The 26,294-nt window shown below is 54.2% G+C and overlaps 1 protein-coding gene across 1 annotated transcript in view; it reads left to right on the plus strand.

Annotated features, from left to right (window-relative positions):
- The window catches only part of LOC140901866 (immunoglobulin superfamily member 1), a 263,932-nt gene extending 249,705 nt beyond the window's left edge, over nucleotides 1–14,227 (plus strand). Inside the window, 4 exon segments of the mRNA XM_078850366.1 lie at nucleotides 9,935–10,219; nucleotides 12,748–13,045; nucleotides 13,519–13,668; nucleotides 14,101–14,227. Coding sequence (XP_078706492.1) covers nucleotides 9,935–10,219; nucleotides 12,748–13,045; nucleotides 13,519–13,668; nucleotides 14,101–14,227 — 860 coding nt within the window.
- Nucleotides 14,228–26,294: the final 12,067 nt, after the last annotated feature.

A 26,294-nucleotide genomic window follows, 5' to 3' on the forward strand; every position in this document is an offset into this window, starting at 1 on the left:
GTCCCCGTCCCCACGGTCTGAATAAGTGGAATCTGCACAGCTGCAGCCGCACCACGCCTTGGGTATAACCCCGGTGTGAAAGCAAGGGCAGTTGAGGCAGTAGCCTGTGGGCTCCTTTCTGTGTGTGGCACCGGGCACCGCTCTGCTGAGCCCGAATTTCCTTCTTGTGTGAGTGCTGTGTGAAGTCCTCCTGGATGGGTAATCAGAAGTCTAAGGTAGAACAGTTCCCTAAGGGAACTCCAGCTTATTTTATGTATTTTAGGAGGCGTCCGGACTCTTGTAGGTTTCTTGAAAAATGGTCCAAATTAGCTCTAGAGAACCCCAAATTACAGTGGCCACTGTTAGGTTCTTGGGACAAGGATCGAGTGGACGCTTTAAAAAGCAAACTCGTCCTCCCAAAAACCAAATTGGAGAGAGGAGAAGTAGACTGCTTCATGCAGTGGTGGGAAGAGGCAAATCGTAGATGGACTGAGTCAAAACTCACCTCTCTTAAAAATTCTATCCAAAAACTAACAGTTCAATTGGATGCAGTCCCTCCCACCACTAGTCTGAGCGCTCCCCTTTGCCCAGTCCTGTGCAATGATCCGGATCAAACCCGACCCCCACCATACTCCTGCGCAAATCAGAAATCAGAAAAGGAAAAATCTTCAGTGACTACAGATAATGAAAGTGAAGAAGATACCCTCATTGGCCTCGCAGCTCTGCAAAATATTATGAAGAAGAAATCCAAAGCAGACTGCAAAGATTCTCTTGACTGGAGCTTCTCTTTCTACAATCCACACCACTGACTTGCTTGAGGTTCCCCAATCTGGAAAATCTTTGTCTGCTGTTGGCATTACAGGGATCCCTACCTCTTTTCCCCTCTCAAAACCTTTGTCTGTTCAGGTCGGTCCCCTCTCTGAGGAGCATGCATTCCTCCTCTCTGATTCCACCCCTGCAAACCTTCTGGGACGGGACTTGCTATGCAAACTTGGCTGTTCTATTTACTGCTCCCCAGATGGTGTCTATCTGCAAATCCCTCAGTCTTCCTTATGTGATTCTGTAGCCTCCCTGCTGTCTGAAACTTCCCTCTCCACTCCGGTCCCTTGCTGTCCCTTAACTCCGTCCCTAGGGCGTCTAATCTCTCAGGTTCCTTCCTCCCTATGGCCATCTCACCCATCTGAAGCGGGCCGATTAAATACTGACCCAGTTCGGATTACTGTAGACAATTCCAAACCTGTAGACAATTCCTATCCTTTGAATCCTGAGGCAGAGGCTGGGATTGCTCCAGTTATATCTGCATTAAAAGAACAAGGAATTATTGTCCCTTGTTCCAGCCCCTGTAACACCCCTATCCTCCCAGTTCAAAAGGCTGATGGCAAATCGTGGCGATTTGTTCAAGACCTTTGAGCTATTAACCGTATTGTCAGACCTTCTTTTCCAGTGGTTCCTAACCCTGCTACAATACCAGCGTCTATTCCTCCAAATGCAACCCACTTCACTGTTGTAGATTTGTGCTCCGCTTTCTTCTCTGTCCCAGTTCACTCTGACTCCCAGTATCTCTTTGTCTTCTCCTACAAGGGTCAGCAATATACATGGACTACCCTTCCCCAGGGGTATACAGAGAGTCCATCCTATTTTTCTCAAGCCCTAGCCAGGGATCTCGCTGATCTGGTTTTCCCGTCAGGATCCACACTGATCCAATATGTGGACAACTTACTCCTGTGCTCCCCCTCTCTGTCTGCCTCAGAAACTGATTCACTAACACTTCTCACAGCTTTAGCGAACAAGGGTCATAAGGCTTCTTGCACAAAATTGCAGCTCTGCCAAACCTCTGTCACATACCTAGGCTTCCTTCTCTCCGAGGGCTCCCGTACACTCTATCCAGCCCGGGTACAAGCCATCCTTAGCTTTCCCCAGCCTTGCTCTCCACACCAGGTCAGAAAATTCTTAGGCATGACAGGGTTCTGTAGGCAATGGATTCCCCAATATGCTTCTCTGGCTAAACCACTCCAAGAACTCACTCGATCCTCTGTACCTAACCCCATGCCATGGCCACTTGAAGCAAATGCTGCTTTCATCTCCCTTAAGCAGAATTTAGCCTCTGCCCCTGCCTTAGGGTTACCTAACTATGAGAAGCCTTTTACCCTTTTCTGTCATGAACAATCTGCTTGTGCCCTCGGGGTTCTTACTCAGGAGCACCGTGACAGAAATCGCCTGGTGGCTTATTTTTCTGCAACCTTGGACCCTGTAGCCCAGGGTTTACCCCCTTGCCTATGCGCTGTAGCTGCTGCAGAGCGCCTGGTCGAGATGTCTGAGTCCCTTGTCCTCCGCTCTCCTCTCACTCTCATGGTTCCCCATTCTGTGGAAACTCTCCTTCTGCAACGCAACACGGCTCACCTCTCCTCTGCTGCGCTCACTAGGTATGAACTTTTGCTGCTTTCAGCCTCACATATGATTGTTAAGCGCTGCTCCCGGTTAAACCCTGCTACCCTCCTTCCTTTACCTAGTGATGGTGAACCCCATGACTGCCTTGCAACTGTCTCCGCTATCACTCTCCCGCGCCCCGACCTTTCAGATGTACCTCTCCCTAACTCTGACCTGGTATTATTCACTGATGGGTCCTGTTATAGAAATGACCAAGGCCACCTTCTTGCAGGGTACGCTGTGGTCTCTCTCTCTGAGACCATAGAAGCTGCGCCCTTACCCTCTGTGACCTCTGCCCAGGTGGCTGAACTGATTGCTCTAACCTGTGCCTGCTTTCTAGCCGAGGGGCTCTCTGCCACTATTTTTTCATAGATTCATAGATATTTAGGTCAGAAGGGACCATTATGATCATCTAGTCTGACCTCCTGCACAACGCAGGCCACAGAATTTCACGCACCACTCCTACAAAAAAAAAAAAAAATCTCACACCTATATCTGTGCTATTGAAGTCCTCAAATCGTAGTTTAAAGACTTCAAGGAGCAGAGAATCCTCCAGCAAGTGACCCGTGCCCCATGCTACAGAGGAAGGTGAAAAACCTCCAGGGCCTTCCAATCTGCCCTGGAGGAAAATTCCTTCCCGACCCCAAATATGGCGATCAGCTAAACCCTGAGCATATGGGCAAGATTCATCAGCCAGATACTACAGAAAATTCTTTTCTGGGTAACTCAGATCTTACCCCATCTAATAACCCATCACAGGCCATTGGGCCTATTTACCATGAATATTTAATTACCAAAACCATGTTATCCTATCATACCATCTCCTCCATAAACTTATTGAGTTTAATCTTAAAGCCAGATAGATCTTTTTAAATCTTAAATCTTTTTACTAATTCTCGGTATGCCTTTGGGGTTGTGCATGACTTTGGCACCCTCTGGCAGGCTCGAGGTTTTCTTACCTCTACTGGTACCCCTATCAAGAATGGCCCCTACATTGCCGCCCTCCTGTATGCAGTTTTACTACCGTCTGCCTTGGCAATTGTTAAGTGTATTGGCCACTCAGCGGCAGACACCGAGGTGGCAAAAGGTAATGCACTTGCTGATGCTGCTGTAAAACATGCCACCACTATAAAACCTTCACCAGAAGCGTTTCTTGGTCCCCTCTCTGTCTCTGTAACGCCACCATCCCTGTCTCATCTCGCTCAGCTCCAGGATTCTGCCCCAGAAACAGAGAAAGACTCCTGGAGTGCTTTGGGTTTCTCTTTGCATTCTGATTCCCTTTGGCAATCGCCCACCGGTACCTTTGTAGCCCCCCTCTCACTCTACCCGTCTCTAGCCGTCCTGCTACATGGTGTTTCGCATGTCGGCAAGGAGGGGATGGTCTCTGCTATGAGTAAGGTGGGGTGGTGGGCTCCCCATTTCAGCTCCTTTGCAACCCGCCCCTGTGCCGCTTGTGTTACTTGTCAAAGCCACAATGTCGGCAAATCTGTAAAAGTAACACAAGGGTTCCGGGGTTTGCCTCAAGCACCTTTCCTACACTGGCAACTTGATTTTGTACAAATGCCAAAGTGTCAGAAATATGAATTCATTTTAGTTATAATATGTCTGTTTTCGGGTTGGATTGAAGCCTTTCCCTGTCGCAAAGCTGATTCATTGTCCGTTGCAAAATGTCTGTTAAATCACATTATCCTGACCAAGGGAATTCCTGCCACTTTGTCTAGTGACCGGGGAACACATTTTACTGGAAAAATTGTTCAACATCTAAACCAGGTATTACATGTCACCCCCCTGTTGCACTGCCCTTACCATCCACAGAGTGCAGGGGCAGTTGAAAGGCGAAATGGTGAGCTTAAAAATAAGCTGGCAAAAATCTGTAGTTCCACAGGGTTAAACTGGCCAGCTGCTTTACCACTGGCCCTTATGGAAATTCGGTCATCCCCATCCCAGAGACACAAACTGAGTCCATTTGAAATTGTCATGGGACGCCCTATGCGAACAATGGCTACTATTAGCCCAGCCCCAGACCTAAACCTAACTCACAGCACGCTCCTCCAGTACTGCAAAGGGTTAATGCAAGCGGTGAGCTCCTTCCGTTCGCGCAGCTTGGCCGAGGGAACCCACCTCTGCTGCCTGTCACACCCCTGAGCCTGGTGACTGGGTCTACCTGCGGCCTTGGAACCCTGGTGGAAGGGTCCGTACCAGGTACTGCTCACCACCCAGACAGCAGCGAAATTATCCGGCATCGCTGCATGGATCCACGCCCCACAGTGTAAGCCAGCGCCACCTCAAGGGGACCCAGCACCTCTGCAAGACCACGCCGAACCAGCTTCAACCCCAGAAGACAAAGAGGAACCGCCTGCAATACCTTACAATCTGCGCTCTCGTAAGGGTTGCCAGAAGCAGAGGGTAAGCAGACAGCAGGACCCAACAAACAGGAAGCCGTAGTGAGCCTAGCGTCTGCTGCCTGGTGGACGTAAAACCGTGACTGCGGATCCCTCGAAAGGGGCTGTCGGAACCAGAAAGGGTCCTGCTTCCAACATGTGTCCTTTGAGAAGCTTAATCCTCAGCTCCTGTGTCCTGAGGGTCTGGGGAATCCAGAGTGACAGTGACAATTCTTTCATCCAACAACAGGGGCAGATAGCCCAGATCCTGAATATTTCTAATTGCTGGGTCTGCAGCCACATCCCAGCTCACTCACAAACTAGTATCCCCACCATGGCAATCCCTTTGAATTCCTCAGAGCCTGCTGGAGAACCCTATCCACTTAAAAGGACATGGAAGGAAAATGACACTTGGGGGCTGGGAAAAACATATGTTCCTAAACTTATAAGTGTGGTGAAAGGAAAGGGCCACTGGTGCTGGGTGTGTAATGGGACAGGGCTGAATCTAGGGAGGAGCAGCTGTCTCCAATACATCGTGTCCCATGGTGTATGGGACTATTCAAACAAGGTTGGAGAATGGCGAACCAGGTATGGAAAGATAAACTTCCTCTCAACCTGCGATCAAACCAAAGATTCAATCTCTTGCTCTCCCTACAGCCTCCCTGAGAAAAACAGCACCATCTACAAATGTCATGTGAATGCTACCTCTTCTCCCAGTGAAAATCATCCTGTGCCCTTTGGGGGATACTATTCCTCCTTCGTAAATTCTTACATGTCAAAGGGTTGCAGTCAACCCTTCCCAGCTTTAATGGGACATCATTGGGTTTGTGGGGAAAATGTTTACACGGTGTTACCAGCAAATTGGTCAGGTATCTGTTATCCTGATCAGCTTTTCCCACAATTCCGGGTGCTTCAATCCCTCCCACGAAATCGCCTCCGTAATTTCAGGCGAAAAAGGAGGGACTTGCCAGATGCTAAATGGTATGTGGATAACATAAGCCCCCTAACTTGGGAAGAAGCTGTTGGCATTTCTTTAGTCCCAGTAGGCGGGGTAATCCACCATGCAAAAAGGCTTTTAAGGTTACAAGCGGTGGTTGAGATCATGGCCAATGAAACAGGAGAGAGCTTAAAAGCTCTAGCCAAAGAAGCAGGAACGGTCCGACAAGTGGCCCTCCAAAACCGTCAGGCATTAGATATAATACTGGCAGCCAAAGGAGGGACCTGTGCTCTAATTGGAACAGAAAGCTGTGTATACATACCTGATAATACTAATGAGGTAATAAATCGTGCTAGCGATCTGGAGCAAATTGCATACCTTCCCCACGAAGAACCAAGTTCCTTGTGGAAATGGATAAGTAACTTATTCAATTTCTCTAGTCTGGGAAACTGGTTGTTTCAAGGAATCCTGACTATCCTATTTGGAATTCTAATAATCTTTGTGTGTTTTCAATTGATTTCTTGTTGTATCCAAAACTGCACAAGACACACCATCCATCAGGTTACCCCTAACCAGAGTGCTAATCTAATGTTGTTAAATGTCACCAGTGAAAGTAATGAAAAGAACGATTGATGTATGGAATCCAGTAAGTCATTGGTCATGGGCGTAGCCTTGACCAAAAGGCGGGATTGTGGAAGTATAACATTGTATAAGGGGACACACACGTAGGGACAGTTAGCTTTTGAATGGAGAAGCAATTAAGATACAGCCAGCACGTCTAAGAAGCAGGTATCAGAATGGAAGGTGTGAAGGGCAATTAGTTAAGTTAACTGGAAGCTGTTAAAGGAGATTGTTAAGGGTGGTAGGTAATTGAAGATACATGACTGGTCTCAGGGATCTTGAAGGGTGGCGACTAAAATCTTTTTCTTCTTTTGTCTGTAACTTCTCTGTAACTTGTTCTCCAAAAAACTGTATAAATTAAAAGACACAAGCCCCACTCAGGGGGCTCACTTCTAAATGTATTAGCAGAGCAGCTTTGCCAATAAAACAGAGTGGTCTGATAAATTGTGAGTCTGAGTCAAACTTTGACATCCCTTTCCTGGGCCAGGAGGGCACCTGATTCCTTTGTTCTCCAACCCTTTAGCTCTCACCTTGCAGGGGGGAAGGGCCCAGGCCATCACTTGCCAGGAGACAGAGTGTTGGCCATTTATGTACACTGGCCCTTTGCTCTGCAACAATTACACCCCCTTATCCCACCACCGAGAGACTGAAGAAATGCATAGGGGAAACTGAGGCACCCCTACAGTATTCAGAGGAAACATTAAGAACAGTCACACTTCGTCACAGGGACACAGGCCAGGGGGCAGAAAGATGGGGACAGAGACATGAGGGGACATGGGATGGTGGGACATGTAGGGGGGAGGGGATACAGGCCAGGAGGCTGAGGATCCCAATGCGTGAATGTCAGGGGTGGGGAGTGAAGGGTAAACAAGCTGGGGAGCCAGAGCTTGGGCATCCGCCGGGCATGGGGGAGGGGAGATTCTCCTGAGCTCTGTCCCTGTTAACTTGCCTCCTCCCCTTTCTGGGGGGCTGGTTGGCTCCCCCCGACCCCCCATGTCCCTTTTGCAGCATCCTGAGGTGAGCTGTGCTCTGGGCCCTGAGATGCGCAGACCCACTGCCCCGGGTATGGGATCGGGAAGGTACACGGGACCTTTCACCTCTAGGGGGCTGGCTCAAATCTGCATCCTTTTCTCTTAGCACTAGACCCCACCCCCCCAACCAGAGCCAGGAGAGAACCCAGGGGTCCTGGCTCCCAGCCACCCCCACCCCCCAATCACTAGACCCCATTCCCCTCCCAGAGCCGGGGTATAGAACAGGCTAGGTGCCGGGCATCAGGTTTTCACAGAATTTCACTGGCAGTAGCAGAGACAGGAAGCGAGCACCGGCTCTGGCCAGACTTCCCCTTTCCCAGATTTATCCACTGCTCCTTTATCAACTCAGGATCTACATTTACCCCTCCCTCCCCTGCTCATGGGGACCAGAAACCACAACTCCCACCCCCCCTCAAACCCCCCGTCATGTCTCTGTGCCACATCACTCAGCTAAGAACGGCGTGTGCAGCGATGGTACCTGAGAAGGAGGTTGGCCAGGTCCCTCCACCCTCATGCTCCAGGGCTGGGGCTGGGCCCAGCTGGGTCAGGAAGGAATCTCTGTCCCGCTCCTTGGGAGAGGGTTTCTTTGTGGGGGGCACTGTGTGGGGGGGGTAGAAGCCCTCCTCTGCTCTGAGCTGCTGCTCGAGGGTGATAAGACGGGCCTGTTGGAAAAGCTCAGGGAAGCCTGGACACCTCATGACACCTCCTGAGATTTCCCTGTTCCCAGCCGGTACCCAGATTAGGCAACTCCCATGAGGGGCTGGGGGGTGATGGGGCTGGGGGGTGGCATGAGACCAGGCAGCTGCAGGAGGGGATGTGGTTTGCTGGGCGTTGCAGGGAGATGGCTTTGCTCTGACTGCTGTAGATTTGGGCTGGAGATTGCAGAGAAACCAGCTGATGGGGAAGAAAGGGGCCGAGCGCATCACGGGCTTCCTGGGGCTGCAGCCCCCAGCGCAGTTCCTCATTCTGCTCGCACTCGGGCCTCAAGCTCAGTGGAGCTCAGCACTGGGGTGTTGGTGGCAGCGCTGAGGGGCCCCCCACTGCCCCATCATGGCGTCTGCTCTCACTGTCCTCTTCCTCGGTGAGTATCGAGTGAGACAGCCAGGGCGTGTGTCCATGTGGGGGGTGGATCTGAGACCAGGGCATGTGCCCATGGCGGGGTGGGGTGGGGTGGAAATGAGACCAGGGTGCGGGATCGAGTTTCTCTGGGATCTGGTCACTAACGAGCCGTCTCCTCTCCAGGCTGCTGGCTGGCCGGTCACAGCGGCGTGTGGGGAGGTGAGTATCAGTCTGGGGGGAGAACAGTAACATCAAGGATGGGGGAGGGGATCTGAGTCCTGAACGTTACCCAAAACTCAACACAAACTCCCCCTGGGCGCTCAGACCTGTCCCAGTTCTTCTCTGCCCCGCCCCACCAGGGAGTAACGAGAAGCCGACCTTGGCTCCCGGGGTCTGACAAAGCAGATGGGAACCATCCACTGGTTCAGTGTCCTGCCCCCGCAGACTGGGAAGATTGTGGGGGGCGGGGGGAATGTGGATTTATTTCAGCTCATACAAACACTAACAGGGCCCATCCGTGGGCTCTAGATCCCCTCGGGGTAACCGAAACATTCATGGTCAGTGCAGCCGTGGGGAAAACCCCCCCCAGATCAGCCCCCTTCCCAACACCTCCCTCCCCTGCACTCACAGCCGCCCACCCCGTGATCCCAAGGCCTGGGGAAAGGTGGGTCTCTGCACTGTTGGGACGCTCAGAGCCAGGCTCTGCCCTGAGCCCAGCAGAGGGGACAGAGTCACTGGGGGGTTTATCAGCCGGGGGAAGAAGCAGCCACTGGACATTCAGGGCTGAGGGAGGGGGGATTCCTGCCCCCAGCGGGAGCTGCAGAGCAGGGGGGCCTTTCCCAGGTAACACATCAGTTAGGGGGTGATGGGCGGAGCTGAAGGTTATAAACCTCAGTGGATAGTAGAGACTTGCACAGTCCCCTACAAGTCAGGGGTGGTGCTGCGTGTAAGCGGGGGAATGGTCCCGCTATTGGGGGAAACTTTCCTGGCTTATACTCGCCCCGGTGGGATTGGCTGGTGAAAGGATCTGAGTCCTCGCTCCCACTCCCTTTACCCAGCGGCCTGCCTGACCTCGAGGGCTCCCCTTCCTCCCTCCCATGTGGCAGAGTCCTCGTAACCCCGGCAAGACTGGGGCCCAGATTCCCGGGGGGCTCGACCCCCAACCTGGTTGTGGTCACTTCAGGAAGGGGCGAGGGTGTCCCCTCTCCAGGGTGCTCTCTCTGCGCTGGATGCTTCCTGTGAATGGACCCCTAGAGACTGGACTGGCCTGTCACCCACTTGGGAGCAGAGCTTTGGGCCCCCAGGGGCTGGGGTTGCTCCATGTCTCATGCTGTTAGCCCAGGGCTCAGAGGAAACTCTGGGCCCCTGTGGAAAGGCATCCAGGAGCCCGTCCCCAGGGCTGCCAGGTCTGACCCCCCACTGAGGCCGCGTGGTGAGGACGGGTCCCAGGACTGGGTGACGGGGCCTGCGTCTCACGGCCTGTCTGCTTCCCCCTGCAGAGCCCAGCTACCCCAAACCCAACATCTCCTTGAGCCCCAGCGGGGGGGTCTCCCTGGGGGGAGCCGTGGCCATCTGGTGTCGGGGGCAGCGCCAGGGCATGCGGTTCATGCTGAACAAAGAGGGACGCCATCTCCCAGCTGTGGCTTCGAGCGGGTCTGGGGCTGTGTTTTTCATCAGCAACGTGAGCCGGGAGGACCGGGGGAGATACAACTGCTCCTATCAGAACAGATCGGGGTCAGCCGCCGCGTCGTCCCCCAGCGACCCCGTGGAGCTGGTGGTGACAGGTGAGGGGCTCAGCTCGGTGTCCCCATTCCCAGCCCCACCCCCAGTCTGACCCTCACGGGGGCTCGGTGCTAGTGGGATGCTCAGAGCCAGGCTCTGCCCTGAGCCCTGACCCCGCAGTGGGGACGCCCAGCCGGGGAGCAGGGATGGAGTCACTGGGGGGTTCCCCAGCCAGGGGGGAGCAGCAGCCCCTGGAGGCTCGGGGCAGGGAGGCGACTTTAACGCTGCCCCTTGTGCGTAGGAACCGTGAGTCGCTATTTAATCCCGTGATCCCCTCCCCACTGTTCTCCTGGTGCGGCCACAGACTCTGTGTGATGGGAGCACATCGCGGTTTTCAGAAGTGTCCTTCTTTGTCGGGGGGCCTCAATCTTGGGGGATCTCAGACCAACCGCCCACAAACAGAGATGCCCACAGTTAATGGAGACCTCTGCAAACACTGGCCTCAGTAGCGCTGGATCCCTTGTGTTGGGGGAGCATATAGGCCCCTGCCATGGTCAGGACCCCGTTGTGCCGGGCGCTGCATAAACACAGAGTGAAGAGACTGTCCCTGCCCTGGGAGCTCACGAAGGAAAGTGAATCTGACTGTGACTCAGTTTCCCCCGTAGAATGGGGATAAAGACTCCTCGCTGCCTCCCAGGGGCTGACTTCCTTCCTGTGTGGGGCTCAGGCCCTATAGTGCCAGGCTCCAGAGAGCAGCCTCTGAGTCGCCCTGTGCTCGGGGGGGGGGGGGGGGCGGATGCAGTGAATGAGGCAGGGGCCACACACGGCATATGAGGACCCCAAGAACTAGGCCGCCGCGGCTCCATGTGTGTGGGACTGGGAGCCCAGGTCACAGGGTCAGGGGGACTCTGGAATCTGGGAGAGAATCTCTGCCAGGGGGACCCTGGATCTGCCCATGCCAGGGCCAGACAGGGAATCATCGAAGATTAGGGTTGGAAGAGACCTCAGGAGGTCATCTTGTCCAACCCCCTGTTCAAAGCAGGACCAACGCCAACCAAATCATCCCAGCCAGGGCTTTGTCAAGCCAGGCCTTAAAAACCTCTAAGGATGGAGATTCCACCACTTCCCTAGGGAGCCCATTCCAGTGCCTCACCACCCTGCTAGTGAAATAGTTGTTACGGGTTGGATCACAGAAACCCCCTTGGGGCTCCCAACTGATGTGCCAAGACTACTTCTGCCCCTGCCCTCCTTGCCAGCTTGGCACTCCAGAATCCTGCCTGGCTGCGCCAGACGCGCTTGCCGGCCAGAAACACAGACCCAGGTCTGAACCACGTCCCACAAGCTACAAGCTTAACTGAGAGCAGCTTACAGAAGTGTTCCTGTCTTTAACACTCAGATGCCCAACTCCCAGTTGGGTCTAAACCCCAAATAAGTTTGTTTTACTCTGTATAAAGCTTATACAGGGTAAACTCATAAATTTTTCGCCCTCTATAACACTGATCGAGAGATATGCACAGCTGTTTGCCCCTCTGCCCCCCCGGTATTAATACATACTCTTTGTTAATTAATAAGTAAAAAGTGATTTTATTAAATACAGAAAGTAGGATTTAAGTGGTTCCAAGTAATAACAGACAGAACAAAGTGAATTACCAAGCAAAATAAAATAAAACACGCATGTCTATGTCTAATCAAACTGAAGACAGATAAAAACCTCACCAGTTCCAGGAAGCTTCCTTTTACAGACAAATCTCCTTCTAGTCTGGGTCCAGCTATCACTCTCATCCCCTGTAGTTACTGTCCTTTGTTCCAGTTTCTTTCAGGTATCTTTGGGGGTGGAGAGGCTCTCTCTTTAGCCAGCTGAAGACAAAATGGAGGGGTCTTCCAGAGGTTTAATTAGACTTTTCTTGTGGGTGGAGATCCCCTCCTCTCTCCTATGCAAAGTCCAGCTACAAAATGGAGTTTTGGAGTCACCTGGGCAAGTCACATGTCCACACATGACTGAGTTCCTTACCAGCCACGCCACATTCCTGGGAAAGCCCAGATGTGGACTGGCATCTCCAAGTTCATTGTTGGCTTAAGGGCTTCTTGATTGGGCACTTACTGAGAACAGTCCTTTCTCAGGAAGCTGACCAACTGCTTCACTGAAAGCTACTCACAATCAAACAAGTACGCAGCCAATACTCATAACTTCGAATACGATAAGGACACATGCATACAAATAGGGTGAATAGATTCAGTAGCTGATAACCTTGACAGAGATATGTCATGTGGCATATGTAGCATAAAACACATTCTAGTTATGTCATTTATAGATTGACAAGTATATTTTCATAAAGCCTTATGGGAGCACCGTCACAATAGTGTTTCCTAATATCCAAAGGAGACCTCCCCCACTGCAACCTGAGACCATCGCTCCTTGTTCTGTCATCTGCCCCCACTGGGAACAGCCCAGCTCCATCCTCTTTGGAGCCCCCCTTCAGGGAGTTGAAGGCTGCTCTCAAATCCCCCCTCACTCTTCTCTTCTGCAGCTGGAGGCCGGGGCTGGGTGGGTGCCCGGGTCTGGCTCTCACAGCCTGTCTCCTGTGCACAGATCCCAGCTTACCCAGACCCTCCATCTCTCTGAGCCCCACTGGGGTCACCGCCCCAGGGGCAGACGTCACCATCCGGTGTCAGGGGCAGCGGCGGGACGTGAGGTTCTTCCTGCACAAGGCTGGAGACCGGAACCCGCCGCGACACATGGACCCTGCTGGGGACGGGGCCGAGTTCCACATCCCCACCGTGGGCCGGCAGCACGGAGGGAGCTACAGCTGCAGCTACCGGCCCCGGTCAGAGCCCTTCGTCTCCTCGCAGCCCAGCCACCCCGTGCAGCTGGTGGTAGGAGGTGAGGGGCCCGGCTCCACGTCCCCGCTCCCAGCCGGACCCTCAGAAGGTCGGCACCCAGATGGGATGCTCAGAGCCAGGCTCTGCCCAGAGCCCTGGGACTCGCCTGGACAAGGAGCGCAAATAGTGTCACTGGGGGGTTCCCCAGGCAGGGGGGAGCAGCAGCTTCTGGAGGTTCGCAGCTGAGGGAAGGGGATCCCTGCCCCCAGGGGGAGCTGCAGAGCAGGGGTCTTTCCCAGGGGATGCTCCCCCGGCTGCCCCCGCACTGGGGATGCACAGAGGAATCAGGGCCCAGGGGCTGCCCAGCCAGCTCCGTCCCCAGCCACAAACCCCCCTCCCCGGGACTCACAGTAACGATCGATGCTGAGTCACGGGCAGAGTTGGATTAAGGTTTCCTGGGGCCCTGGACCAGAGCAAGGGGGAGTCTCTCCCCACCTTTTCACCTGCCCTCCCTCTCCTGTCCCGCCTCCTCGGCCTGCAGCTGCAGCTACCGGCCCCGATCAGAGCCCTTCATCTCCTCCCAGCCCAGCCACCCCGTGCAGCTGGTGGCAGCAGGGGAGGGGCCCGGCTCCACGTCCCCGCTCTGGGGGCAGCAGGGCCCATCAGTGGCCATGGGGGTGGTGCCCTGGAGGTCTCTGTGAAGCTGCCAGGGGCAGCCAGCATGGGAGGCGGGATACCAGGCTAGATGGTCCCTTTGGCCTGAGTCAGTGTGGCCATGAGGAAGGCGGTGAAATGCCTTAGAAATGATGGCCAGGCTGGATCAGACAGCGCCCCCAGTGCCGTGCTGGGGCAATGGGGCCAGCTCCGACCGACGGGGTGAACGCCCCCTACTGAGCCCCCCACCCACTGCAGCCCAGTGCCCCCTTGTGATACAAATCCCCCAAATCTTGCTTGATCTGACCCCACTTGATACCGTGGGACCCCCCCAACATCCTCCCCATAGAATTTTCTCCTGGTTGTGACCTGCGGTGTCCCAGCCCCTTGGGTGCTGCCTGGGGTGGGAGAGGCCGGGGGGGAACAGACCAGCCCCTCCCGGCACTCATGGCCTGCTGCTGTTTCCCAGGCGAATCGGGACCTCTGGCACCGCCGTGTCTGACCAGCCACATCATCGCCGGGGCGAGCGCGGCAGCCGCCGGCCTCCTCCTCCTCCTGGTGGCCTTCCTCTGCTTCCGAAAAACCCGAGCCAGTAAGTGCCCCACCCAGTGAGGAAAGGCTTAAACCTGCCGCGAAGCAGGGCGGGATGGGGTCACGGCTTGGATGGGGGACGGTGCCGGGAAAGCCAAGAAGTGGGGTGGGGGCTCAGCAGGGGGTTCTCCCACCCCAAAGGGGCTGCATCTCAGCCCAGGCTGAGGGGTCCCCATATAACCAGTCCCCTTGCCCCACCCCAGAGGTGGCCGCATCTCAGCACCGAGCGAGGGGTCCCTTTATAAAGAGCCACCGACACCGTGCCTCTCTGGTACATGGGGTGCCAGGGGAGCCGACCTATGGATCAGGTTTGTTATAGCGAGTCACTAAGGAGGGAGGATTAGGGACAGGAAAAGCCCCCCCCGAGTTAATCTGCCCCACCCCTGGCGCATGCTACAGTGTTGTGCTGCCCCCCACCCCTGCTGCCATGTGCTGGGACCGGGGGATCCCGATCTGCTCATGGGGGATTCTGGTTTGTGTCCCTCTGCAGGAAAAGGAGCTGCACCAAGACCCAGCAGGTAGGAACCCGGCTCCTCCCCCTCCCAATCGACCTGCCGGGGTCACATGGCTCCTGGGTTCTCTCCTTCATCTGGGAGGGGAGTGGGGGTCTAGTGGTTACAGCAGGGAGGTGTGGGTGTGTGTGTTGGGGAGTGACCAGGAGTCCTGGGTTCTAGGGAACTGGGTTCAGTGTGAGGCAGGGTGGAGGGCTGTCTGGGTGTGTTGAGGAATCTGTCCGCGGGTGGGGGGATATAACATTTACAAGGGGATTTTCTCTTTTAGCACCAGCCCTATGGGGGCATTAAAGGCATCGGCTCAGCAAGACCCCGTCTGTGAGTAACACACCCAAGGGGGTACCAGGGTGGGGCAGGATCCCAGGGAGGGATGGGGCTTGTGGGGGCTCCACCCATATGGGGCAGGGTCTGATTTACAGCAGCTGCTGGGCGGGACTAAGGAGGGGGTCCCAGAGGTAGCTGGTGTCAGCTGAGAGTGTTGGACTCCCAGGAGCTCCCTGGGGCCACCCTCCCTTCCCGCTCTAATTCCCCATCCACTCCTGGCTGCCAGCCCCCTGCTCTAACCACTAGCTAGAACCCAGTCTCCTCCTGAGCCAGGGCGAGAACCCAGGATTTCTGACTCCCAGTCCCTCCCCCCCCACCCCCGCTGTAACCCCCTCGACATCTTTGTGACTCAGTTTTCCTCTCTGTAACTCGGGGCTAATGACGTGTTGTGGGGCGGGGAGGGGGTGGCTCTGCCAGGCTCTGACCCCTTGGGATGGATGTGGGGGGTCAGAGCTGGGTGTGGGGTCCTGCTCTGGGCCGTCCGGGGGTGCAGCTCAGCGAGTGTCTCTGTTCCGCAGACACCTCTATCGACGAGGGGAAAGAGCCGCAGACCCTGGTAAGTGTCCCCTGTTTCCCCATGGGGCCTGACCCCCAACCTTGCCCCACATGGGCCCCAGCAACCCCCTCACATCCCCCCCCCCACAAATACACCTTTCCTGGCACACTCAGTGGCTTGGGGTGGGGGTCAGGCTGGTAGGAGAGAATGTGTGTGTGTGTACCCTGTGCTCTGTGTGTGTGTTGGGGTGTTGGTAGATTCACACACACGCTCACACACACCCCAGTGACTCTCTCCCCTCCCTGCCCCAGGAGCCCGACCCCGGTGTCCAGGGACTCACCTACGCCGAGCTGGACGTCCAGGTGCTGCAGGCCAAGCGGGGGAAACCGGCCCCTGCCCCTGAGTCTGCCCAGCCCAGCGTGTACGCCGCGATCAACAGGGCCCGGGGGGCCCCGCAGTGAGAGCCCCCTGCAGCCATGGGGCACCTGGCCCCAGGGGGCGACAGACTCACCCCCCCTGCAGCGCCAGCCCCAGAGAACTCTGCTTCTAAGAAGATTTAGGGGAGACGCTGCCCTCCCCCTGCTACTGCCCCGTCCCATCGAGCTGCTGGCCCCCTGCCCCGTCCAGACCCACACGTAGGGCCGGTGTGGGGGGCTTAGCACCGGGATGAGGAGAGGATGTGCCGAGGCTGTCTATGTTATTTTGCATCCTGTTAATCTCCAGCTTTGTAATAAACACAGAACCACAAACCAGCCTCCCTGGGCCCCTGCTGTGAATGTGTGTAACACCTGGGCGAGATGGGGTGGGGTGCGTGGGCTGGTTATACAGGGACCCCTCGTCCAACGGAGGGATGCAGCCCCATCTGGGGTGGGGTGCTGGTTATACAGGGACCCCTCGCCTGGCGCTGGGTTTCAGCTCCTCTGGGGAAGGTCGTCCGTTGGGCAGGATGCCGGGGTTCACACCCTGACTCGGGGCAAAGCTGCAGAACGGTCTGTGATGCTGTACAGAACTCCAGAATTTGCTAAGCAATAAAAAAGGCATAGTCAACCAGTTATTTTAGATATTCTAAGTTGACGTAAGACAAATTTTAAAATAAAATTTTAGAATAAAAGAAGGAAAACTATATTTTCAAATTATACAAATAGATGGTCTCAAATTGCTTCGGCTGCAAATAAGGCAACTTTCAATGGACGTGTAACACAGCCCTGTGCAATGTTGCACTCTAGGTGTCTACTACAAGGTCTGTATTCATCAACCCGTATCTTAGCACTCAGGTGGGCACTCTTTTTATTATCTTGGGGAAATGAGAAGCCCAAGCCCACAGATAGATAGATGCAGAATAAGGAGAATAGAAACTCCTTTTCCACCATGAATATTGATTGATAAAAATTTCCTTCCTTAGAAGGTTTTAAGGTCAGGCTTGACAAAGCCCTGGCTGAGATGATTTAGTTGGGGATTGGTACTGCTTTGAGCAGGGGGTTGGACTAGATGACCTCCTGAGGTCCCTTCCAACCCTGATATTCTATGAAGTGGGACTGTTCTTAATGTTTCCTCTGAATACTGTACGGGTGCCTCAGTTTCCCCTATGCATTTCTTAAGTGTCTAGGTGATGGGATAAGGGGGTGTAATTGTTGCAGAGCAAAGGGCCAATGTACATAAATGGCTGACACTCTGTCTCCTGGCAACTGATGGCCTGGGCCCTTCCCCCCTGCAAGGTGAGAGATAAAGGGGTTGGAGTACAAAGGGATCAGGTGTCCTCCCGGCCCCGGGAAATGGACAAAGCCCAGAGGAGGAGGGGCTGGAGGGTGAGTCGGTTGGGGCTGGCTGGAGACATCTAGTGAAGTGCAGACAGGGATGTCTGGCTCACTGCCCCCCAAAATGGACCCGGCTGAGGGGTCCAGTTCTCTGTACCTACAAGCTCTGTGTTAGACCATGTTCCTGTTGTCTAATAAACCTCTGTTTTACTGACTGGCAAAGGGTATGTCTACACTATGAAATTAGGTCGAATTTATAGAAGTCATTTTTTTAGAAATCGTTTTTATATAGTCGAGTGTGTGTGTCCCCACACAAAATGCTCTAAGTACATTAAGTGCATTAACTCAGCGGAGTGCTTCCACAGTACCGAGGCTCACATCGACTTCCGGAGCGTTGCACTGTGGGTAGCCATCGCACAGTTCCCGCAGTCTCCGCCGCCCACTGGAATTCTGGGTTGAGATCCCAATGCCTGATGGGGCTAAAACATTGTCACGGGTGGTTCTGGGCACATGTCGTCAGGCCCCCGCTTCCCTCCCTCCCTCCGTGAAAGCAACGGCAGAAAATCGTTTCGCGCCTTTTTTCCTGACTTACCTGTGCAGATTCCACACCACTGCAAGCATGGAGCCCGCTCAGATCACTTTGGCAATTAGGAGCACATTAAACACCACGCGCATTATCCAGCAGTATATGCAGCACCAGAACCTGCCAAAGCGAAACCGGGCGAGGAGGTGATGTCAGAGCAGTGACGAGAGTGATGAGGACATGGACACAGACTTCTCTCAAAGCACGGGCCCCGGCAATGTGGGCATCATGGTGCTAATGGGTCAGGTTCATGCCGTGGAACGCCAATTCTGGGCCCGGGAAACAATCTCAGACTGGTGGGATCGCATAGTGTTGCAGGTCTGGGACGATTCCCGGTGGCTGTGAAACTTTCGCATGCGTAAGGGCACTTTCATGGAACTTTGTGACTTGCTTTCCCCTGCCCTGAAGCCCAAGAATACCAAGATGACAGCAGCCCTCACAGCTGAGAAGCGAGTGGCAATAGCCCTGTGGAAGCTTGCAACCGCAGACAGCTACCGGTCAGTCGGGAATCAATTTGGAGTAGGCAAATCTACTGTCGGGGCTGCTGTGATGCAAGAAGGCAACGCAATCAAAGATCTGCTGATATCAAGGGTAGTGACCCTGGGAAATGTGCAGGTCATAGTGGATGGCTTTGCTGCAATGGGATTCCCTACCTGTGCTGGGGCCATAGACAGAACCCATATCCCTATCTTGGCACCGAAGCACCAAGCCGGCGAGTACATAAACCGCAAGGGGTACTTTTCAATAGTGCTGCAAGCACTGGTGGATTACAAGGGATGTTTCACCAAGATCAACGTGGGATGGCCAGGAAAGGTACATGACTCTCGCATCTTCAGGAACTCTGGTTTGTTTCAAAAGCTGCAGGAAGGGACTTTCTTCCCAGACCAGAAAATAACCACTGGGGATGTTGAAATGCCTATATGTATCCTTGGAGACCCAGCCTACCCCTTAATGCCATGGCTCATGAAGCCGTACACAGGCAGCCTGGACAGCAGTCAGGAGCTGTTCAACTACAGGTTGAGCAAGTGCAGAATGGTGGTAGAATGTGCATTTGGACATTTAAAAGTGCGCTGGCGCAGTTTACTGACTCGCTTAGACCTCAGCAAAACCAATATTCCCATTGTTATTACAGCTTGCTGTGTGCTCCACAATATCTCTGAGAGTAAGGGGGAGACGTTTATGGTGGGGTGGGAGGTTGAGGCAAATCGCCTGGCCACTGGTTATGCACAGCCAGACACCAGGGAGGTTAGAAGAGTACAGGAAGGTGCGGTGTGATCAGAGAAGCTTTGAAAACCAGTTTCATGACTGGCCAGGCTACGGTGTGAAAGTTCTGTTTGTTTCTCCTTGATGAAACCTGCCCCCCCTTTGGTTCACTCTACTTCCCTGTAAGCTAACCACCTTCCCCTCCCCCCTTTGATCACCACTTGCAGAGGCAATAAAGTCATTGTTGCTTCACATTTATGCATTCTTTATTAATTCATCACACAAATAGGAGGATAAATAGTTGGATAATAAGGTAGCCCGGGAGGGGTGGTGGAGGAGGGAAGGACAAGGCCACACAGCACTTTAAAACTTTAAAACTTATTGAATGCCAGTCTTCTGTTGCTTGGGCAATCCTCTGGGGTGGAGTAGCTGCGTGGCCGGAGGCCCCCGCACTGCATTCTTGGACATCTGGATGAGGAGGCTTTGGAACTTGGGAGGAGGGCAGTTGGTTACAGAGGGGCTGTAGCGGCGGTCTGTGCTCCTGCTGCCTTTCCTGCAGCTCAACCATACTCTGGAGCATATTAGTTTGATCTTCCAGCAGCCTCAGCATTGAATCCTGCCTCCTCTCTTCACGCTGCCGCCACCTTTCAGCTTCAGCCCGCCACTTATTCTCTTCAGCCCGCCACCTCTCCTCCTGGTCATTTTGTGCTTTCCTGCACTCTGACATTGTCTGCCTCCATGCATTCGTCTGTGTTCTGTCAGTGTGGGAGGACAGCATGAGGTCAGAGAACACATTTCATCGCAAGTGCATTTTTTTCGACTTCTAATCTTCGCTAGCCTCTGGGAAGGAGAAGATCCTGTGATCCTTGAAACACAAACAATGGGTACACTCTTTCACGGTAAACCTTGTTGTTAACATTACATACATAGAACACGTGTGCTTTCGTTACAAGGTCACATTTTGCCTCCCCCCGCCGCGTGGCTAACCCCTCTCCCCACCACGTGGCCAACAGCGGGGAACATTTCTGTTCAGCCACAGGCAAACAGCCCAGCAGGAACAGCCACCTCTGAATGTCCCCTGAAGAAAAGCACCCTATTTCAACCAGGTGACCATGAATGATATCACTCTCCTCAGGATAACACAGAGAGATAAAGAATGGATGTTGTTTGAACTCCAGCAAACATACACTGCAATGCTTTCTTCTGCAATGATTCCCGGCTACATGCTACTGGCCTGGCGTGGTAAAGCGTCCTATCATGGTGGATGAAATAAGACTGCCCTCCCCAGAAACCTTTTGCAAAGGCTTTGGGAGTACATCCAGGAGCGCTTTATGGAGATGTCCCTGGAGGATTTCCGCTCCATCCCCAGACACGTTAGTAGACTTTTCCAGTAGCTGTACTGGCCGCGAATGCCAGGGCAAATTAATCATTAAACACACTTGCTTTTAAATCATGTATACTATTTAAAAAGGTACACTCACCAGAGGTCCCTTCTCCGCCTGGTGGGTCCAGGAACCAGCCTTGGGTGGGTTCGGGGGGTACTGGCTCCAGGTCCAGGGTGAGAAACAGTTCCTGGCTGACGGGAAAACCGGTTTCTCTGCTTTCTTGCTGTGAGCTATCTACAACCTCATCATCATCATCTTCCTCATCCCCAAAACCTGCTTCCGTGTTGCCTCCCTCTCATTTGACGGAGTCAAAGCACACAGCTGGGGTAGTGGTGGCTGAACCCCCTAAAATGGCATGAAGCTCATCATAGAAACGGCATGTTTGGGGCTCTGACCCGGAGCGGCTGTTTGCCTCTCTGGTTTTCTGGTAGGCTTGCCTCAGCTCCTTAAGTTTCACGCGGCACTGCTTCGGGTCCCTGTTATGGCATCTGTCCTTCATGCCCTGGGAGATTTTGACAAATGTTTTGGCATTTCGAAAACTGGAATGGAGTTCTGATAGCACAGATTCCTCTCCCCATACAGCCATCAGATCCCGTACCTCCCGTTCGGTCCATGCTGGAGCTCTTTTGCGATTCTGGGACTCCATCATGGTCACCTCTGCTGATGAGCTCTGCACTCACCTGCAGCTTGCCATGCTGGCCAAATAGATTCAAAAGTTCACGGGCCTTTTCCTGTCTACCTGGCCAGTGCATTTGAGTTGAGAGTGCTGTCCAGAGCAGTCACAATGGAGCACTCTGGGACAGCTCCCGGAGGACAATAACATTGAATTGCATCCACACTACCGCCATTTCAACCCGGCAAGACCGATTTCAGTGCTAATCCCCTTGTCAGGGGTGGAGTAAAGAAATCAGTTTTAAGAGCCCTTTAAGTTGAAAAAAGGGCTTTGTCATGTGGATGGGTGCAGGTTTAAATCGATTTAACACTGGTGAATTCAACCTCAACTCCTAGTGTAGACCAGGGCTGAGAGTCACATCTGACTGCAGAGTCGGGGAGCAGGCTTCCCCGGGACCCCGCCTGGGTGGACTCGCTGTGGGAAGGGCACGGAGGGCAGAGGATGCTGAATGCTCCGAGGTCAGACCCAGGAAGGTGGAAGCTGGGTGAGCTGTGTGTCCTGAAGACAGGCTGCTCACAGAAAGGAGATTTCCCCAGAGTCCTGCCTGGCTTCATGGGGAGCAGTTCCAGAGCACGTCCCGGGGGCTCTGTGAGAGTCCCACCCCCCATTCTGTAGTTCCCTCACATCCCCCCCATCAGGTCCCCATCCCCCCAATTTTGCCCCCTGTCCCATGTCCCTTCACCACCCTCGTGTACTCTCATGCCCCTGTCCCCAACCCTGTTCTGCCCTATCCCCATCTCCTATCCCCTCACACACCCCGACCTCCCTCCCTGGGGCAGAGGGGGGTGTGGGGTGTTGTGGGGGCAAGAGACTGAGGTGAAAGAAAGTGGGGGACCCAGAACTGAGGGGGCAGGAGTAGGAAGGGGTCAGTAAGAGGGGAAGCTGCCAAGGGGTGGAAATGACAGCTGCCTCCTGGGGGACTGTGACGAAGTGGGACTGTTCTTAATATTTCCTCTGAATAGTGTGGGGGTGCCTCAGTTTCCCCTAGGCAGTTCTTAAGTATCTAGGTGGTGGGATAAGGGTATATGATCATTGTAGAGCCCTGGAAGGCAGGTGTGTGTAGGGGTCTGGATACAGAGAATGACCAACACCATATTTCCTGGTTACTGATGGCCTGGGCCCTTCCCCCCTGCAAGGTGAGAGCTAAAGGTTTGGAGAACAAAGGAATCAGGTGACCTCCTGGCAGGGGAAAGGGACAAAGCCCAGAGGAGGAGGGGCTGGAGGGAGTTTCAGTTTGGGGCTGGCTGGGACATGGAGTGAAGTGCAGACGGGGTTGTCTGGCTCACTGCCCCCCAAAGTGGACTCAGCTGAGGGGTCCTGTTCTCTGCACCTGCAAGCTCTGTTTTAGACCATGTTCCTGTTGTCTAATAAACCTCTGTTTTACTGACTGGCTGAGAGTCACGTCTAACTGTGCAGGACCCTCTGGCTTCCCCAGGACCCCGCCTGGGTGGACTTGCTGTGGGAAGCGCACGGAGGGGCAGAGGATGCTGAATGCTCTGAGGTCAGACCCAGGAAGGTGGAAGCTGTGTGAGCTGTGTGTCCTGAAGACAGGCTGCTCACAGGAAGGTGACTTCCCCAGAGTCCTGCCTGGCTTCATGGGGAGCAGTTCCAGAGCATCACCCGGGGACCCCGTGACAATTGGTGGTAGCAGTGGGATGTATTGCACCCTGTGGACGGCGCTTCCTGCAGTAAGTGACTGGGGAGCAGTAAAACGAAGGGGGATTGATGGGGAGCAGGTGTGCTGAAGATTCAGAGAGAGACAGTTTCGGGGGGGGGGGTTAACCCCTGAGAGTGTGTGACCAGAGAGAAGGACTTTTGCAGTAACAGGGTCCCCCGGGGGATTGCAGCGAGCGGTCCCAGGGGCGGAGGAGTCTGCAGCTCGACCCTGGCAAAGAGGTGGTGATCTCGAGAAGGGCTGGCACACTAAGGGTTCTCCCTGGAAACCGTGGGGAGCTGAGAGCACCCAGGCCTGTGAGTCCACAACAACTTGGGAGGAGCGGAGTGATGGCCTGTCACCGTCTCCTTAAGAAGGACATTGTAACCCTGTGCAGAAAGAGAGGGTTGAGCATTGGAAAGTTCACCAAGGCACAGTTAATCGTGCAGCCGGAGGAGGATGACCGCTCTAAGGAACAGATTCTTAGGAACAGGATCTGGGAGCAGCTGGAGTGGGAGCCAGGCATCCCCAAGACTCCAGTCCCGGACCAGACGAGGGTCTTCATGATCGGGTTTCCCATAGGGGGATCGGAGACGGAGGGGATTGGAGCTGAGTCCGAGAGAGCAAGAGGACTGTGAGAGACAGCGAGAGCCCAAGAAAGAGCTGCAGAAGCAGCAGCAGCATGAACTGGCGTTGGGAGAGCGGAGAGGCGTAAGGGACCTCCCAGGGGTTAGTGGGGATAGACCCCGGGGGGCCAGTTCCGCAGGGAACCTCGAGACTAAATTGCTGTCCCTCCGTCAGCCAGATGGGTGGGGAGGTGGACAGGCTCCCACTCCTGACCCCAACCTATATGTCTGTGTGGAGAATTGGGATGGTGAAGGAAATGTGCCTGTGACTTGCCTATGGAGGGAGCTACCCCAGTCTCCAAGCAGTTGTCTGTGACCAGCCTTGTGTGCTGGGACAAGGGGAATGAGATCCCAAGCTGTGTGTCTGGTAAAGGAGAAAGTGTGTCCGGCGCTTCTTTGTCTGTGGAGCAAACAGAAGGGGCCTTGCAGCCTGTGATGGTTGAGGGTCGTGCAGTTGACTCAGAGTTGATTCTGGATTCAGCTCAAGCCCAGGAAGGGAATGGTCCTAAGTTTGGGTCTGCTCGGGAGAATGGCCCTGTAACTAGGTCGCATCCAGTTAGTGTCTATGTAAAATCCCCGAGACCAGACAATTCTGGTGCTTGTATTTTGCCTGTTGCTAGTGTGTGGCTGGGAAAGGGTGGAGCAACACTGTCTAATCAGGGTGAGATCCAAGCCTGGGCACAAGGAGAGCATGAAGATGATTTGATTGTGTTACCTACTGAGGATGTGGAAACCTGTAGCAGGAAGGAAAAGATTCCTGAACTTGTGTGTGGCAAAGGGAAGGAGAAGGCTTCTGACCTGTTATCTAGGAAGTCTGTCAGTTTGCCTGAAAGGGGATGTAACTGAGACCCGGAAAGAGTCTGTTGTTGCTCAGGAAAGTGTCCCTCTAGAGCAAGCCCTAGGGAAAGACGGTAAGAGCAGAATTTCTGTGAAATGTGAATTGTTGCATAGAAAAGCCCCTCTGGAAAGGAATCCTCATGGAGTCTTTGCAAGCAGTTTACTGCAACTGAGAGGTGTGAAAGTGATTTAATCAAGAAAGTTTCAGTTCTTAACAGCCAGAAATTTTCTGTTGTGAATGGATCCACTGACTTTCTTGTTGAAAGATCCAGCGTGGAGAGCTTTGAGAAGGTCTCAGATGGAGTGAAAGCTGTTAAGAAAGTTAAACAGTCCTCTAACCAAGTGGCTGTGTTTGGCCAGCTTGTTGGGGAGACAAGGTTGTTGAGAGAGGAATGTTTCCATGCTAATTCTGTAAGTAAACAGTATGTGGCCCAGGTCAAGATGGGGGCTCTTAAACAAGAGAGCCCGAATTGCAGCCCTCCAGACTGGAGCAGTGGGAGAAGACCCAATCACAGTTTGACCCCCAGGGATTTTGGGGTGGCCAAAGGGCACGGGCCACATAAACCTTCCCACATGCGGACTGCGAGTGCTATCGACCACCCCCAAGCTAAGGGAGGGTGTGAAACTGGAAGGGCCTGGTGTAACTCCCACCAAGGAACGGGAGAGATGCTGGGGCATCCATGGGAACATTGGTGGCCTCGAACTTCCCCAGGTCACCAGCTAAAGTGACCCCGCTCAGTTCGATCTCGAAGGGGGGAGAGATGTGACAAAGCGGGACAGTTCTTAATGACAGGTTTCAGAGTAACAGCCGTGTTAGTCTGTATTCGCAAAAAGAAAAGGAGGACTTGTGGCACCTTAGAGACTAACCAATTTATTAGAGCATAAGCTTTCGTGAGCTACAGCTCACTTCATCGGATGCATATCGTGGAAACTGCAGCAGGCTTTATATATACACAGAGAATATGAAACAATACAAAACAACAGTATTGTTTCATATTCTCTGTGTATATATAAAGCCTGCTGCAGTTTCCAGGATATGCATCTGAGGAAGTGAGCTGTAGCTCACGAAAGCTTATGCTCTAATAAATTGGTTAGTCTCTAAGGTGCCACAAGTACTCCTTTTCTTTTTACAGTTCTTAATGTTTCCTCTGAATAGTGTGGGGGCGCCTCAGTTTCCCCTGTGCAGTTCTTAAGTATCTAGGGGGTGGGATAAGGGTGTATGATGCTTGCAGAGCCCTAGAGGGCAGGTGTGTGCAGGGGTCTGGACACAGAGAATGGCCGACACCCTGTTTCCTGGCACCTGAGGGCCTGGCCCTTCCCCCCTGCAAGGTGAGAGCTAAAGGGTTGGAGAATAAAGGAATCTGGTGTCCTCCTGGCCCCAAAAGGGACAAAGTCCAGAGGACCCCGCGTGGGCAGACTCGCTGTGGGAAGCGCACGGAGGGGCAGAGGAGGCTGAATGCTCCGAGGTCAGACCCAGGAAGGTGGAGCCGGGGGAGCTGTGTGTCCTGCAGACAGGCTGCTCCCAGAGAGGAGACTTCCCCAGAGTCCTGCCTGGCTTCGTAGGGAGCAGTTCCAGAGCATCGCCCGGGGACTCCGTGACACCCCCCAGCTACGGCCCCAAGACCGGAGAACCTCTGTCCCCACACCCCGGCCCAGGGGCCCAGTGGGGAGTGAGGGCAGCAGCTCCGCCGCTCTTCTGGGCTCGGTGGCAATTCGGCAGCGACTGCTTGGGGTGGCAAAATTGGTAGAGCCGCCCCTGGCTCCAGGGGCCCCCACTTGGCCAGGGCCCCTGGGCACACAGGCCCCATAGGCCCAGTGGCTGATCCACCACTGGTTGCAGAGAGTGGGGGGCGATCCCTGTGTCGGTGTTTCAGCCCCTTTCCCCGCCCCAACAGACGCTGGTTCTGTTCCTGCAGGGGAAACTGACACGTTCACGGTCAGTGCAGCCGTGGGGAGAACCCCCCAGATCCACCCCCAAGAGCTCCCTCCCCTGCACTCACAGCCCCCCCCCCCCCCCCGTTCCCA

Source organism: Lepidochelys kempii, chromosome 23 (assembly GCF_965140285.1).
Source record: "Lepidochelys kempii isolate rLepKem1 chromosome 23, rLepKem1.hap1, whole genome shotgun sequence".
NCBI lineage: Eukaryota > Metazoa > Chordata > Testudines > Cheloniidae > Lepidochelys > Lepidochelys kempii.